This window comes from Anarhichas minor, unplaced genomic scaffold (genome assembly GCF_050575085.1).
Source record: "Anarhichas minor isolate MPS153535 unplaced genomic scaffold, ASM5057508v1 ptg000007l, whole genome shotgun sequence".
Lineage (NCBI taxonomy): Eukaryota > Metazoa > Chordata > Actinopteri > Perciformes > Anarhichadidae > Anarhichas > Anarhichas minor.
Genome location: NW_027466453.1, coordinates 14,134,772 through 14,152,133, shown reverse-complemented (window position 1 = coordinate 14,152,133; position 17,362 = coordinate 14,134,772). Strand labels below are relative to the sequence as shown.

Genomic DNA, 17,362 nt, shown 5'->3' with positions numbered 1-17,362 from the left:
TCTCCACACAACTAATGGTCTAATCAGTGCCTTGGACAACAGTTTGCTGCCTTCAGTACGTGTCTGTAGCCTGGTAAATGCCTGAATGAGGCAAATAGTAATATGTCTTGGATAAAGGCACTATCTCTTAGTCAACCTGTTGTTGTTTTTGGGAGGGGAGGGGGGTTGATCTGTAGGCTATCATAGTAATATATTCACAATAAGCTGATATGATTGTTATGTTAAAAAGGAATGTCTTACTTATCTTAAGAACTTTATTCTGAAAGATCTGCCCGGAAATAGAGTTGTAATAGTACAACTTGACACTGTATTGGCTTATTTTCTATGATTTAGCGCAGTCAACCAGGCAAAAACAATACCAATATCTGGAACTTTGCAGGAGTAGCGTGCAAAAGAGTCCAAGCTGTGCGTACAGCCTGTTACACTGACACTACGATGAAAGATTTAGGAGGTGTGTGTATGCGCGTGTGTGTAAGAGAGAAAGACCCGCTGTGCGCCTAGAAGGGATATTTATCAAGGTCCCCCAGTCAGGCACCAACTAATTTATCGGAGAGTAAACCAGTTAAAGTGAGGGAGAACAGACAGGAGTCAGTGGCGGCTCTGGTGAGCTGTCACTTTCTGTGTGTGCGTGTATGTGTGTGTGTGTGTGCGGAGAGGGATTATCAGTACGCGCGTTATGCGGAGCGCAGTTTTGGTGATGCACTCAGTCGGGAGATGTGCAGCAGGGAGCAGTGAGCGTCAACTCGGACATTAATAAGCGGCATATTCAGCGCGGTAGCAGGAGAAAAGGATCCGGTAGGTTTGGTGGCACCGACTCTGCGCATTACAGGATTTCGACTCATTGTGTGTTTTATTTATTTTTGATGAATGCTCCCTTATTGGTGCAATGTGAAAGTCAAAGATGCGCACCGCTGAACAAAGGATTTAGGGGGAAAAGAATCCCTTCCACATTGTAATCCTGAAACTCCGGTGTGTTTCGTCCATGTCCATTCTGCCTCTGAGGACAACAGACACGGGCTGAATAATCGGGTTCCTCTGCTGTAGAGCTGGAGCAAGGGGGATCATCTGGACTTATCGCGTACGAGTCCATGTGGATGGAGAAAGAATACGCAAACACAGCGAGCGGGGCTCATTCCGAAATGTGACATTTTTACTTCCCCAGTCTCCCATCAAACCTGACATCTGTGCATCTGCCTTCGCTCTCGATCGGATTTGTTTACGTCGATTAAGGTACGTGCTGCCCACCATGTAGCCCATGGGATATTGATTAATAAGAATGGGGGTCGGGGAGTGTGATACCCTTGTGGAGATGGTGCGCGTGATATATATTCAGTGGGTAGGACTATTTTAGATGAACCCACAGGGGATCTCGGTTTATTTGAATGCATCGCGTTTTGCAGGCTGTTTCGGGGCTTATTACCATTGAGGTGGAAGTTGCATCAATGACGAAAGGCGATGTCGATGCACCAAATGCATAGGTGTGTGAGTCAAAAAGGGCACGCAGTATTTCAGACATAAATGTACATTTACGCACAGGGCATGCTGCAGAAATGTATATTTACACCCAGAGATTGGCACATATGACCCCAAAGGGCATTCGCAAAAGCCATGTTAACCTTAACTAAAGACATGGAGGACTTTGACCTGTGTGATATTCAAGGACTGACTGGCTGTGCCACAATTTTCTCACGATTTTGAAAACGTTGGTCTCCTTTAGTAGCTGCGCCTCCATTTTCACCCCACAATACACTGGGATATTTTGGGAGTGTCAATCACTCCGCAATTCTTTAGTTTAGAGGTTAGATGTCATTCTTTATATTTGGATCACACACCTCAGTAACAATGGCCTTACTGGTGCTCCCTCAAACAAACACACTCTTCTGGAAGCCCCCAGGGACCCTCCCATGTGGCCAGTATTGTTAAGAGAGAGAGGGGGGGGGGGGGGGGGGGGGGAGCATTCTCCAAATGTGTGTTTGCATTAAGGTGCTCCTTAGGTCAGCTAAAACCAAGGGTGTCCCTCCCACGCTGGCCTCATAAACAAAAGGCTTGTTGTCAACTCTGGAAAGAAATTACGCTTAAATGGACACTTGTGTCCAATTAGACGAAGAGAGTTTGTATGGTAATGGGAGTCAATGCATGGATGGACTTTCTGTTGGTCAATAGATATATGATACATGAGCCTTGAGTCTCTGTCAGTGCAGTATTTGTGTACTCAGAAAGCTCCCGGGGCTATTTTGGAGTGTTCTGTTTTCCATCATTAATCAATATTCAGCAGAGTGGAGCTCTTTATTCTCAGGCAGCGCTTTCATGAGTTAGTTTGCTTCCTCATGGGGAAAGAGGATGCTACAGTATCTCCTCAGGGCTGATACCATATGTAGCTTGTTTAGATGGTTGTGTGTGTGTGTGTGTGTGTGTGTGTGTGTGTGTGTGTGTGTATGTGTGTGTGTGTGTGTGTGCGTGCGTGCGGCCTCTTTATGTACGCATGACACAGAATCTATGAGCTGGATTTTCACATACATGGGAGCTTCCCTGGTTCTCCTTTCATGAACACTTGTGTTCACGCATCCACCCTCCTCCCCCCTCACACACACACACACACACACACACACACACACACAGATACAAACACACACACACGCTCTAGGCACAAGGCTCACTCCAATTCTTTCTTTGCACATCCGCCTGTTCCTTGTTTCTCCTGCTCCTCTGATTACTATCACACTCTCTAACCAAATCTGATCTCCCTGGGCTCCTGTGATCACCCCCCATCACTGTATCTATAATGAAAGATGCACAGTGACGTCCCAAAGAAGCAAAACACACACGACACCAGAGGTCAGTGGCTCTGTTTCTGGGTGCTTTTTTAGGTTTGGAATGCCTTCACATCTGACCGATCACACCCCAATCTGTTGTTGATGTAGGAAGAGGAGGGGGAAGAAGAAAAGGGAGGAGAGGGAGGGGTGTAAGGCGCTGGCAGTATTAATTGTTAAGTCAATTAGCATATGGTCTTGCTGTGAGCCTAGTCACATGGTAATGAGGTCTAATTAGGATGGCCGGGATTGTCTGAAGAGGCTGGGGAAAATGCTTCCACTGTCAGTTTGTTCGTGCTGACACCCAGGAGGCCGGTGAAATGAATGGACGACCCTTTTTTCAGTTTCGTCACTCAATATGCCTTTCCATTTGGCTCTGCTACTCCTGTCATCTGCGGGGCTATTTTTTTTCCTGAAACTTGTCCTCACTAACTCCTTTTCAATATTTTAGCAAACCAATACGTCATGCATTGACGTCTACCGCATTGCTCCCCTCTTTCTGTCTCTGCATCCCATTTTTTTTATTCCCATTTTTATCTGCCACACAAGGGATTGGTGACGTCACTCTGCAAGGTTAGAGATTTCGAGAGATTGGAGACTAAAGCCCCTTTCACACATGCACTGCAACCCTGAAATTATTTAGACATTGGTCCGAGAAGTTGTATGTGAGAAGTCAGACGAATCAGATCCTGCAATGAAATGTATGGTTATTGTGCATTTCATTTGAAGTAGGAGCTAAATGTATTCCTTTGCATTTGTTCAAGAAAAAAACCATCTGATAATCGAAGTTATTGTTTTCAAGTATCTATCTATTCATGGGAACCAATATATTAAAGGTCCAGCTGTGTTGTCAGGTCGGTTTATGTCAGCAAACCTACACTAGAGATTTTTCTTTCTCAAAACGCTGACTTGGAATTGTTTTGGCTGTGCTTTTGCAATGCTCTGCATAGGAGGTCTCTGACTGAATGCTCCATTGGCAGGGAAGGCCGTTACAAGTCACAAGTTCAGGGATCACGACGACAATGTGTCCTGTCAAAGTATCCTTGAGGTAGAAAGAGAGAGAGCTATCTTTTTTGGATGAGCATCCAGCCTAAAAGTATGTCCACATTAAGCTCTTTTTCAAATAAAGCGTCTCCAAAACTCCAGGGAGGATAAATGTTAAATGGCAGCTTGGTGACATCAGAAACGCACATGTAAAAGAAGCAGGAAAGAGATTTGCCAGACAACCAGCTGGTCAAATTGAATCAGAGAAGAAGATATATATCCGGATCAGTCTGGACTCAAACTCTAGGAGCAACTTAAAGCCAATTATTCTCACGCAAGACACTAGAGAAGGTCAAGAGAGCTTAAGACAGAAGAAACAACAATGAGTAAAAGAGGAGTCTTAGATGCCTCCAATGACAAACCCAGCTAGCAGAGCATACAATCTTATCCTGAAGCGCAGATGTGTTTTTAATCCAAAGTAAATCTTGTATAATGAGACAGAACATCCAGACAGCCCGGGTTAATTTAACATGTCTGATATCTAAGGCCTTATGTAATCCCAGCCACTGATGCAAGATGTAAATTGATGCGGTGTCAGAAAAGGAAAGGTCTGTTAGTGTTAGACGAGACGGTGGATAAGGCTGTAGATTCTCACAGAGATCACAAGTCCTGCAAATGTCCTGCTCACCTCAACAGCTGGATCCGTGTGTTCCCAGACATACACCTACACACTCACACAGACACACACACACACACACACACACACACACACGTTCTCCGTCAGTAGCCTGAATAAAACAAAAGTGGGGCGAAAAAAAAACAACCAAGAATTGAAGCGAGTCGTCAACGCAATAATCCTCCCAATTATCACCACGGTAATTAGACAGCATCTGCTCGTGTGCTATGTCTGATAATTACAGGAGAAGGTAACTGTACAGGACGGCTCGCTCGGTTCCCCCACGCCTGCCTATTCAAGCCTGGACCACATTTGAGGGACTGCAGTGCTGCACATTTGCACTCTCACGCCTATATTCCTGTTGTGTGTGTATAAGGAATGCATGCTGCATACTTGTCACATTCAGCTTTGTGTGAGAATGTGTTGCCTTCAGATGCATAAATACATGCCACAAAGCTGAATGTTATATTTACATGCAAATAGAGCCAGCGCACATGGGCATCGCGCCAGCTTGAGTGTGTTTTTGTGTGTGAGTGACATGTGCAGCGTGAATGCATGTAACCCCGCTATGTGCAGAATACAAAACTGAGATGGACCTCCGAGTGACAGAAGGCTGCTTGGCCGAGAGGAAGATGATGCCTTAGAAACAGCAGCCATGCAGCAGAACTGGCAGGAGCTGGATCCTTACCCAGTTACATAAGATACACAGCAAGAATAAAGGCAAGGGGGAGGGAGGAGAGGAGGAAGGGGCACAAGGAGGGAAGAAGAAGAAGCCAAAATGGAAGGAAGAGGGGTGTGTTTAGGAGATTAGATGGTGGTGGGGGTTGAAAAGAAGGAGAAAATGTGGGGAGAGGAGGTGTGTGAGGTGCATCTTTCACAGCACATCTTCAAATGTAGCAGAGAGATGAGACCGCTCCGGCTGCTCTGGAGGAGAGGTGGCATTGAAACCGACAGAATAGAGGATTTTAAATGGAGGGGAGGACAGAAATGGCTGCACGGAGCGGGAGTGACAGAGAGAGGGAAACATGTCTTGAAAAATGGGACGGAGGGAAAGGGAGGATGAGACGGCGGCAGCATCCTCTGTGCTGCACAAAGCGGAAGGCCAGGGGCTCTCTGCCTCTTTGCACATGACTCATATTAGTGAGAAGCAGGGAAGAGGACTCAAGTGTGTGGCATGTGTGCTGTAGGTGTGTGTTATGTACTGTGTGTCCTGCATGATGTATGTGTGTGTGTGTGGTCCTCTGTGTGCATCCTTCAGTCTTCAGCTCACCAGTCTGCCAAGTCCCACTCAAGAAGCAGCCTGAGCGACCATGTTCACAAGAGGGAGTTTCTGTGTGAGAGCGTGAGTGAATGAAAAAGTGGTCACTCACTAGTGTGCACAAGCTCCTGTCTCTGTGTCGCTTGTCTGGACTGTGTGGTTTCACAGGCTCTGTCATTAGGAAGTGGGACAAAGAAGACGAACAATGAGCTTTCTCTCTATTCCCGTCATTTAGAGATGGGGCGTAACCATGGTTGTCACTAGAAAAACAACACGATAACAAAAAGAAAGCATGTGTATATCAGGAGTGCGTCTGTTTTTGTGCAACTTGTTTAGGTATGAGTGTCTGTGTGTGTGTAAAATGCTCCAGCAGTGTGTTTTTTTGGTGTGTTTTGGTGACTCATCCGTCTTTAAGCACTCATTTGATTGATGTTAATGTAGACCAATAATAACCTGCGGCAGTGAGCGGCTGCAACAAGGCGGTGAGGAGACGAAAGGAAACAGCAGGCGGAAACAACGGCAGGAAACAAGGGAGCGAAGAATTTCTGTAATGAGGAAGAATTCGGATGTTGTAAATCTCTGAAGGATACATGAAAGAGCTCTAGACAAATGAATATGCAGAAACACACACACATATGCATCTTTCACTGTTATGCCCTCTCGGGTCTCACAGGAATAGATGATATTTCACAAGTGGTAAACAATCGCTGTCTTAAAAATATACATTTTTATATGGATATTAGGACAGACACATCAAAAGCTTGTAAATAAATAGATGGATCTATGCAGGGAATATCTGTATGTGGACATGTTTGTGTTTTTATGTGGAGATTTGGGGAAGAATTGAACCCCTTGTTGTGATAGAAAATTGCCGTAAGGAATCTCTGAACATATATTGAGAGTTCACTCAGAAATTATGTTAATTAAGTTATTAATAACATACACAACCCTCTCTGTGCAAAAGTACCTGTAATAGAAAATCAGTGGTGGAAGTCCAGATCCTTTACCAATACAATAAACCAGTACCAATAAAAGTACCAATACCACGCTGTAAAAATACTCCATCACAAATAAAAGTCCTGCATTCAAAATGTTACTTTAGTAGGAGTATGTAAGCAGCACTATTTTCATTATTGATTAATATGCTGATTAATCGATTGATTGTTTGGTTTGCGATATTTCAGAAAATAGTGAGAATTGCCCATCACCATCACCAAGAGTGCCAGTGACACCAACATGCTGGTTTTGTTTGACCAACAGTCCACAACCTCAAAATGTTACTGTAACGTAAGACGGTAAATCCTCACGTTTGAGAAGCTGGGACCATGAAATATTTGTTTTTTTTAAAAATGATTAAGCTGTTATAAAAACTGTTTCAACTTTCTATCGCATGACTATTCTGTTAATCGACTAATCGTTTCAGCTTTAAATTCTTAGGTAATTCAATTTATAACAGTGTATCATATTTTATAGGCTCTTAATTTGTAGAGTAACTGGTAACTATTGCTGTACAACACTTTCCTCTGAATTGTAGTGGAGTAGAACTACAAAGTTGCGTCAAAGGAAGATACTTAAAAGTTCTCTAGACAGAAGTCAAAGCATTGCCTCTCAGCGGCTATCAACATGGCGACAGCTGGGCTGGCGGCTCGCAGCAAACAGTGCATGAACAGTGCAATCAATGGCAACAATGCTGACAGAGCTAACGGGGGGAACCGGAGGGGTGGGCGCTTGGCTGCAGCGATGGCGACGCCGGTTGAGACGGCGTTATCAGCTGTAACAGTCGTACGAGCACAGTGCAGAAAGGGGGCCGTCAGCGAGCAAATGGGGCACTGAAAGGCAAGCGCGGCCGGCCGGCTATGTCAAGAAAGCACAGAGAAGCTCAGATTACAACACAGAGAGAGAGAGAGAGAGCGAGTTCATTCTCTGCTCAGGTAGATATATTACTCCATGATATCTTTACATAGCAAAGAGTTGATAGCTGTTATATTAATGCAATGAACATTGAATTTAGCACCTTGAACCTACTGCATCAGATTTGCGCTCAAGTACAGTACTAGAGTAAATGTACTTCACGACACTCCACCACTGTAGAGAAGGTTGGATGCAGTAAAGTGACAGATCTTACAATCAAAACCAGGTCTGGTCAGAGTATATTTACTGCAAGTCAACCAGTCTTCCTCCCTCTTCTGTCCTTATTTTCCTCATGATAAAATAAATTAGAGTATCTAAGCGCTCTTTCTCGCTGTCTGCCCCATTTAATAAGCTACATGCTGGAAGGGATGTGTGTGACCTGTAGCCCTGGCTGGTGTGTATTTAAATCTACCTCTCTCCCCCTGACAGCTAGACCATGCAACTCTCTCTGACTTACTGGCATGGAGAAAGAACATGAAGCCAGTGTCCTTTATGTGGTATGTAAATATTGCGGTAAGGTCTATTTGTAGACCCCGGGAGATTTTTTTTATGCCAAAAATTACGGCTGAAATAAACAATCCAAAGAGTAGGAGCGACTAGAAAAGCGTGGTAGTGTTCTTTGTACAAGCCGATTGTTTGACACACTAATGTATGAGCCAGCTTGGAAAGAATTTCTGAAAGCTTAGCGATGAAGTGGAGAGGCATGTTGACAGTAACCTGGAAGAATGATGCCTTGTGTGTGTGTGTCTGTGTATGCGTGTGCTGCTTCGTGGTGGCTTTTATACACAGATCGACTTCTCAAAAGCACACAGCTTGTCAGGTGAAATGACAGAAAAGACCTGAATGAAACGACAGACAGAATGCGTATTTGTGTGCATGTGCGCGCGCGGCTGTCTGACAGTTGTGTCAGAATAAAGGAATAAGTAGACTGAGACAGCATTGATTTCACTCACCGAGTGCTGCTGTGCTTTTTACGTTTTCTTTCACCGGAACACAAGAAGTACCTGAGTGTTTGTACTTGTGCTCGAGGCGCTGTGTGTTTGTGTGCAGTGCATTATGCATTGTCTCACGCCTTGCTAGATGCCCTTAGATGCCTGATAGCGAGCAGGACTGCTTGTACGCACTGCTTTCCTTCTCTGTATCTTGTTTTCATAAAAATATGCATGATGTTGCAGCTTTCCCGTCAGTGCCCGGTCAGCCGGTTCACTGGACAAGACTGGACAAATAATACACTGTAGGTGCTCCGACTCTGACCTCACTTCTCTGTGGATGAACTAAAGACAGATTATCTGGGCTATTTCTTGGTTTCTAGGTATTTCAACAAAAATGAAAGCATTTTAAAAGAGGGCAGGGCTATAGGCTACACTTGGAATAGACAGTACACAGGATGCGTGTGTGTTTGGAAAGACTTCAGTCGTTCACCCTGCATGAACTACTGCCCTTTCTTTCCTCTCTAAAACACAGCAGTGGCTGATTGTCTGTATTGTCACTCACAGGCGGATGATTACTGTGGGAATGACTGACTGCTCGGCTGTGTTGCATTTATGACCAGAATGACTCATTCTCCTTCTCTCTCCTTTCCTTTGACTTTCTCCATTCTCTGTCTTCGCTTCTTCGTCTATCTCTGTCTTCTGATCTGTTGACCTCTCAGAGATGGCGCCCCTCCCGGTCCTGCTCCTGCTGCTGCTGACTGTTGCTCATCGTGCCACCGGTCAAGACTCTATGAACTCTGAGGATCTCCCAAGAGGCTGCGGATGGGGCCTTGTGCGTCCCTACACACTCCTCTGTGACCTGGACTCCATATGGGGTGTGGCTGTCGAGTCAGCGGCTGCCGGCGGGATGCTGACTGCCATCTTGCTAGCCCTAATCCTGCTGTGCCGCTTACACCACATCAGTGAGGCTGAGAAGCGCAGCGGCGTGGGACCCATCCTCTTGCTGCTCCTCGGCATCCTCGGTTTGTTCGGCCTGAGCTTTGCTTACCTGATTGAGCAGGATGAGTCTTTATGTTTGCTCCGCAGGGCCCTGTGGGGTCTCCTGTTTGCCGTCTGCTTCTCCTGCTTGTTGGTGCAGGGTGTACGCCTACGAAGGATTGGCCGTGAGCGCCGGAGCCCTGGTGGCTGCGTCCTTACAGGCCTCGCGCTGGGTTTGAGTGCCGTACAGGGTATCATCGCTGCAGAGTGGCTTCTTCTCACCGTGCTGAGGGAGGGACGAGCTGCCTGTCAGTATCTGCCACTTGACTTTTCCCTAGCCTGCAGTTACGTGCTAGCCCTCCTTCTAGCCGCGCTGACTGCCGCCACCCTGGCCTTGTGTGGGAAGACACATCAGTGGCGCTGCAATGCCATCTGGCTGCTGGTGACCTGCCTGCTGTCGCTGCTCCTGTGGGTGGCCTGGGTGGGCTTCTATCTGTACGGCAACGCCTGGCTGGGGAGATCCCCAGAATGGAATGACCCGGCACTGGCCATTGCTTTAGTAGCTCAGGGTTGGCTGCTGCTGATCTTCCACGCCATTCCTGAATCCCACATCTGCCTGAGACCCCCTCCACAGCCAACTGCCCCAGATTACTTTGACACCTCCCAGAACTCGACACGGATGAGGGAGACCAGCTTCGACGAAGACATCCCTCTCTCTCACAGGCAGTTTGTGGAGAACCAGGGCTACGGATACAGCGATGAGAACGCTGCAGGTACCGTACAATCCAATATTTTAGAGCAGACAGGCGTAATATGTGTGAACAAGCTGTAGGTGGAATGTAGGCCAAAGTGAGCAATAGAACGGCAGGAAATATTTGCATGCGTGGGTAGAAATAAGTACAGGAGGAAATGCAGGGTTACACAGCAAGTTGGTCTTTCTTCAAGGGAGACAGGGAGTTGGTGAGTCACAGTAAGTAATCTCCGTTCGCCTCTCTCTGTGTATTCAATGCAAGGCTTGAGGAGTGGTGCCGGTGCCGTGCAACATAACAGCAACCCCGCCGCCAGGCCCAGCGCTCCTTTTCGCAGCAACGTCTACCAACCCACTGAGATGACCATGATCCTGAACGGGGGAGCGGTGAGTACATCCTCCCAGTCACAGGTACACGCCGCTTACACGCCGCTCTCTCTCTCATTCGACCACGCCGACAAGACTGCATGCACATTTGTGCGTTCCAGACCGTACGTCATTGCACACGAATGAGGGAGAGGTGTGAGTATGTGTGGGTGCGCATTATCAGTTTGCCGGATGCATGGTTCATGTGCCTGTGTGTGTCACTCATCTGACATTGAGTTTGTGTACGGGTGAGTGTGAGAGAGCTTCCATTTGCTCCTGTGTGTCTAAATAAGCTGCGATGCTATCTGTCCACTGAATGATGCGACTGTCTGCCGGCCTGTCACGCCCTTTGTTATGCAGGATGAATGCGCACTCGGGCTGGCACAGGTGAACTTATTTTCAGCCCCTGTGTTATGAATTTAGCACAAGAGCCCAACACACCACTGGAGGCTAAAAACGCTGAGGCAACACTTTGAAGAAGATCATTTGTAGTCACTATTCTTAGAGATAGCAGGCGTGCTGCTTTAACGGACAAAGGGAACACAGAGACTCCTTAACTGCCCTGCATAAAATATCATCAGTGTCTTTGTGCATTCATTTTAAAGACAGATTACTTATATAGCATGCTTCATACTCAAAGGGAAGTGCTTTGCATCAGGCATACAATGCATTAAATGAGAAATTCATCTTAACATAGCGATTTAAGAGGATAAGATATTAAAAAGATGAAAGCACAGACTTAAATAGAAGGGAGTGTAGGACGCAAGTGCAAGATGGATAAGGCAAGGCAAGTGTATTTCTAAAGCACATTTCAACAACAAGGCAATTCAAAGCGCTTCACATAAAACCAATAAAAGCATCAAATTATAAGGCAAAAGAAAAGGAGATTTAAAAACAATTAAGAACATTGATTAAAACACTAAAAACAGTCATTAAAACACTAAAAAGCAGTTTAAGAAAAAATACAGTAAAATGCAGAAATTGATTAATATCCTTGAATCTGGTTCAATTACAGGCAGCAGCAAACAGAAAAGTCTTCAATCTTGATTTAAAGGAGCTGAGGGTCTCAGCAGACCTGCAGCTTTCTGGGACTTTGTTCCAGAAATGTGGAGCAGAAAAACTGAACGCTGCTTCTCCGTGTTTAGTTCTGACTCTGGGAACAGAAAGTAGACCGGTCCCAGACGACCTAAGGGGTCGGGATGGTTCATAAGGTAGCAGCAGATCAGAGATGTATTTTGGCCCTAAATATCAGACACTTGCTCTAAAAGAAATGGGGAGCATAAAGGGTGAATTAAAGATGGTCAGTCTTGAGACAGGTCTAATACCTTAAGGAGGTTTGTACCTGCTTTTCAGAGTACAATAGGTAAATGCTACTTTGCTGTGGTTTGCCTTAAAATCTGGTACAGTACAGCTACCAGATGACACGAGGCAGTTTATGTTGAGTTAGAAAATATAATTTTTTCCTAAACCACAGAGGGATTTGTAGACAAGCATGTGTCAAAAGGGGTAAATGTGCAGCTACCGTATGCATGTGTGTGTAAAGATGCATGTGTGAGTATTGATGATATCCAAATTGTTCAATCATTTACAAACTTGATTTTTTCTTCTACAGGTGCCCTCTGCCCCTCCAACCTACACAGGGAGGCAGCTGTGGTGAGTCAGAGGATTGGAAAGATGATGTGTGGTAGAAAATGAAGAAGAGGAAGAAGAGGGTGAAGAGGGTGAGGAGGGGAGGATCCGGAACGAGGGCCCCGTCTGGTTGAATTGGACTTAAAACATGGATGCCAACAGGGTTGTTTCACTCTGTGTACAGACTTTAACACTGACTGTGTGCCAATCAACTATTGTATGAGTGTGTGTGAGTCTGAGAGAGAGAGTAGGGCATGGAGGACAGAGCTAAAGCTCTTCTAGCACACAAATCTCTATAGAAGGGTTCAAAAAATCAAAATGTGACCAGCAAGTAGCAAAACAAAACACACGCTGACTCAGATCTGAAAACATCAACACGCAGTATACTTTTCCATTTTGTTTGATTTGCTCCCCTGAGACTATACAGCACTGTAAGCATCCTTGAAAAACTGTGAAATCTATGGCTTTTTCCTGCTCTCCCTCTTTCTGTCAGTGAGGATGTCTTTTCTGCTGCTCTTCACAATGCTGACTCTCACATGGAAACATTTGGCTCTGTCCTCCATCCATGCACAGTGTAGCTGAAGACAGAGCACACGGGCAACTGTACAGCTCCAGCACCGCCCGTTTAAAATAATCAAGCCTCTGTGGGTGTGTATGTACAGAATATGAGAGAGGGGGGGGGGGGGGGGGAAGTGTGCGTATTCCCTACATCTCATCTCCACCGCTCCAATAAACCTTCGAACACGTCTTCTTCCTCCCTCCCTCCCTATCTCTGTTTCCGGTTTCACTGCACCGTCTGTGAATATAACACATAACTCCTGCCCCCATCCTCACACCTGCATGGACACTTTGCAAAATGTGAAACAAACTGAATTCCGAACTGCGGGAAATGAAGTTCCCATTGACCACGCGGCCTGAAGCACCTGAACAGAAGGATTTCAAGCTGCTGATGAACCGCTGTTAGATACGATGGAGCAGAGTGGATTCTGATTGGATGGGGAGGGCGTCAGTCATCGGTGGGGAGGCACCTCTTCATGAATCTAGGTCAACTGCTCTCCCACATCTCCAGTGGCCACTGGCATTTTGAACCAGCCAGTAGAAACTGTCACTTTATATCAACAGGAAATGGAGCGAGGAAATGACACGTTCTCCTGTGCTTAGCTCCTCTATCTGTGTTTATGCGTGCGTTTTTGGGATTTTATGAGTGATTGAGGGGGCGGGGGGGAATACAAAAGTCAAGGTTGCTGTCTGGTGCTAAATATCCCTCCACACAACTCCCACGTGTGGCACAGAACTACAAGAACAACGCTGATGCAGAAACGTCAGTCACAACTATGAGTGACAGGCTATAGATAGAGCTGCGGCTGGTGTGTGGAGATATCCTAGAGCCTTAGAAAGATCAGATTTACAGTGCAAGGTGGAAAGAGGGAGATCAAATGTTAGAGGAGGAAGAAGGGGATGGGAGCGAGGGAGGAGGAAGGAGATAGTGAGTGACGGGCCGAGGGGAGTCTATGCGACAGTGTGAGATCTGTTGGAGAAAATGGCTCCCTGGTCTGTGTGTCTCTGTGTGTTTGTGCGTGATGTGCGAGCCGTGCTGCTCTGATCTACGTGGTTGTGTTCTTTCTCTGGTGAAGCATCTCTCTCCCTCCTCCTCTTCCTCCTCCTCCTCCTCGTGGTCGGCTATAGCTCAAGTGTAGCCCCGTGCCAAGAAGGACTCTTGTTTCACTGGAGTCTCCGTTTCTCGCCCTTTTCCTTCATCACGACACCAGCGCTCTCTCTTCACCCGAGAAGCTGTGTACATAGTAGTGCTGTAAAGCTTTGCTTGCTTGTTTACTTTTTTTTTTTTTTTTAAACTGTAGCCTGAGTTTAGACACCAGTGTCATATGACCCACTGGAGAACTGACTACTGCAAACCTATCTGGGGATTTCTTTTTTAAAAACTGGTTTGCTTTGTTGTTCATACATTTGCTTGTTGTTACAATATACTTTTATTTCTCTCTTGCTGGTGTCTTTTAGTTTTCAAACTAGCATTCTTGGAAATGTTTTGCCAACACTAGATATGCTTCTTTTTTTTTGGATTAATGTTCAAGGAAGTTATGGGTTGTCATTCATAGGGATCTACTTCGGTTGTACCTCCGGTTATCTCTTTGCTGTAACAGTTACGGGGACATAAACCACCTATTTTTTTATTTTTTTCAGAAAAATTATACTGGCTGTGAATAATTTAATGCAGTAAACAATTACTTATTCTTCAATATTTAAGGGATAGTTATTTTAAAAGAAATTATAGCAGGCAGGGCTGAAAAAACGTCAAGCCCCCACCAACAGTTGTTTTGATGACCCCTGATTTTACATCAACCCTCAACTAAGAAAAGCCAAAGGGTCAACCCTTGACTGCTGCTGTACATTCATGTCTTGCCCACCGGCTATTCTAAAATAGGACTGGTTTCAGCAGGCCATCTCGATGCCCAAAGACAGCGTGTCCTGCTAGAGCATCAGGCTCTGTGGTCAGAAACAGGCTACGCTCCCCAGAGCCGTGCGTCATGAAGAAGAACGGTCCTCAGGGTTTTGGATGGTCAGCATTAACGAGACAAAACTCTCAGAGCGGAGGAGGGAGGTTTCTGTTCTTGCGATGTTTTTCACTCAATGTGGAGTACAAAAAAACATGTGACTTTGTAGATTTTGCACTTGTCGACTACCTATCTGTGCATGCTTATCACCATTTCTACATGTAAGACCTTTCTCAGACGTACTTTTGAATACTAACTATTTATGTAAAGGTCATGTGACAGCAATCATAATTTCAGTGTATATCAGATGACACACTTAATGTCTTGTGCTTTCCTAAACACAAAAAGAGAGCTGGCTCTTGAGAAGCAAAGAGATTAAAGTCAGGGGAAAATGGTCCAAAATAGTATGATTCCCCAAAAAGGAACAAAATGCCATCATCACTGGACCTAATAATAACTTCCTCTGTTAGTTTGAAGACTCGAGGGAAAAAAAAAAGGAGAATCTTCGGACTGATATTGTCTCTGTGTTTAAAATCAAATAGACTGTGGTGAAATTTGCACAAAACTTCTATATGTTAAGTTTGTCATCCCTGGGCAGCCCACTGAACACCCATCCTCCCTGGGTTTGACATGTCCTTGCCTGTCCTCTCCTGATTTGTCTTGCCTTCAGACTGTTCCAGCGGGGCAGCTGACAGGGGTGATATTGGTTTTCACAGCTGTGACTGTGCAGTGACGCAGCATGCCTATGTATAGAACTTGATTCCCCTGATTAGAAAAAAACAACAAACAAAACAGGTAACTCATGTTTCTGTAACTGAATCAGGAAAAAATAAGTACAATAAAGTGTCATGTTTGTAGTTAACTCCGAATTGGATGTGGTGTTTTTTCACAGGTAATGATGCCGTGACATACCCGATTATTCTTAAGTGTCAAAATTAGAGCCCAAAATTAGAGATATGACATATCGTCCCATATATATACCTTTCTTTTTTTTTTAGATAGAAACGCACAATTTATACATTTTTTTACGGATACTGTTAATTTTGTTGTTTAAAATCAAGATATGTATTAAATGGGGCTTGTTCCATTTGAATAAACTTGAAAACATAGTCATTCATTTAGGCCTATAACTTCCTACATGTTTTAGGGGTTTGAACAATGTTTGTGGCATACTGTTTGTATTTAAGAACGTGGTGTTAATGTAACTTATAATCGGTGTATTCCTAGCAGACACAGGATTACACTCTTGTATTCTACACTTCCATTGCAGCCCAGCACCAGTTGTTTACTAGCTTTGCTCTGACAGCCTGGTGCCCGCTCCCCTCTGCTGCTGTGTGATTTGGTTTCAGTCGGGCCCAGTGCTGCCAGACTCCGTGGAGCTGGCTGCACTATCAGATGTCCCCAGAATTAAATGGGCTGTTTTATCAACCTCGCCCAGTGGCAGCTGTCTCCCAGGCATCCACATACCTGCAAAGAGAGATACATGACCCTCCTCATGCCTCACTGTGAGGCGGTGTGCATCAGTGACTGGGGTAGTCAAGAAAGCAGTCCATCACAAGACTGCCGCCTCGCTGCTTCTGCAGAGACACTGGAGAGGAAACCAGAAGTATCCTCTCAGGTACGTGATGGAAATAAGCCAGGGGTGCACTCTATTCACTCACTTTAATAGACACAGTCAAGAGAAGACGTTATAACTTGCACAGTCTTTTGAGTTGGCATGAAGCAGAGTAAAGAACTGTAGTTGAGCAGCATGGAGTCCTTTTATCCTGAACATTTTTGCTAATCACATTTTATTAACTTTCCATGACTGTTTCTTGACATTTAAGACGTTTGAACACTACCAGGAACAAAACAAAAGGCTGAAGCTGATGGAGTCATCAGGGGCAAAGGGGCCTTTAGTTACATCTAGCAAAAGACCAAAAATAAAAATATTCCAACCCTGAATAACATACAGCATGTACAAAATATACAAATTAACAGACAGACCGACGGACACCATCATACAGTGTCACATTTGTACGATAGTGAAAACGTTTCTTTTCATTGTGATGTTAGTATTTGATGTCATGGGTTCAATGAGTACTACAGGGTTATTATCACTTGTAAAACGATCTAAGGAGAATGTAGGATATTACTCCTTGCTGCTCTGTCAGGTAGCTGTCAATCACCCACCAGTGATCTCAGTGATGTTTTTAAAGACTTTTTTTATTCCCTGTTTCCCTGGCAGGATCATTTCCTTTCCTGATAAACAGGATAGAAAGTGCTGCTCTGCACGCTGACTCACTTTTCACTTTGGCCTTAATTGCTGGCTTGAATGGAAATGCAATGGAATGGAAACTCTTTTGTTGAGTGATATGTATTGCTCAGGAGAAAGGAAATGACAAAGCAAGGAAATACGATTTGATTATCTTCGTGCGCTATCAGCTAGACGTGCTGCGAGGAAATATTAAGTCTGATAAGGGAGGCTTCACCCCGACAGTAATAATATGTGAACCCTACTATATGGTGTTCATTTGTCGGGAGACTCGTGAAGGGAAGTGATCCATCAAAAAAGCAATGA

At 45.0% G+C, this 17,362-nt stretch overlaps 1 protein-coding gene across 3 annotated transcripts; it reads left to right on the top strand.

The window, feature by feature from the left end:
* The first annotated feature begins 521 nt into the window (after nt 1–521).
* On the top strand, nt 522–15,664 carry gprc5ba (G protein-coupled receptor, class C, group 5, member Ba). Of its 3 annotated transcripts, XM_076085994.1 has the most exons (5): nt 528–795; nt 1,011–1,230; nt 9,291–10,322; nt 10,563–10,684; nt 12,276–15,664. In XM_076085994.1, exons 3-5 carry the CDS (start codon nt 9,293–9,295, stop codon nt 12,318–12,320), a joined length of 1,197 nt encoding a protein of 398 aa, XP_075942109.1. In that variant the 5' UTR covers nt 528–795; nt 1,011–1,230; nt 9,291–9,292; the 3' UTR covers nt 12,321–15,664. The 3 variants fall into 3 exon arrangements, with proteins under 3 accessions (XP_075942110.1, XP_075942109.1, XP_075942108.1); XM_076085995.1 differs by lacking the exon at nt 1,011–1,230 and having other exon boundaries at nt 522–795; XM_076085993.1 differs by having other exon boundaries at nt 528–1,230.
* Nucleotides 15,665–17,362: the final 1,698 nt, after the last annotated feature.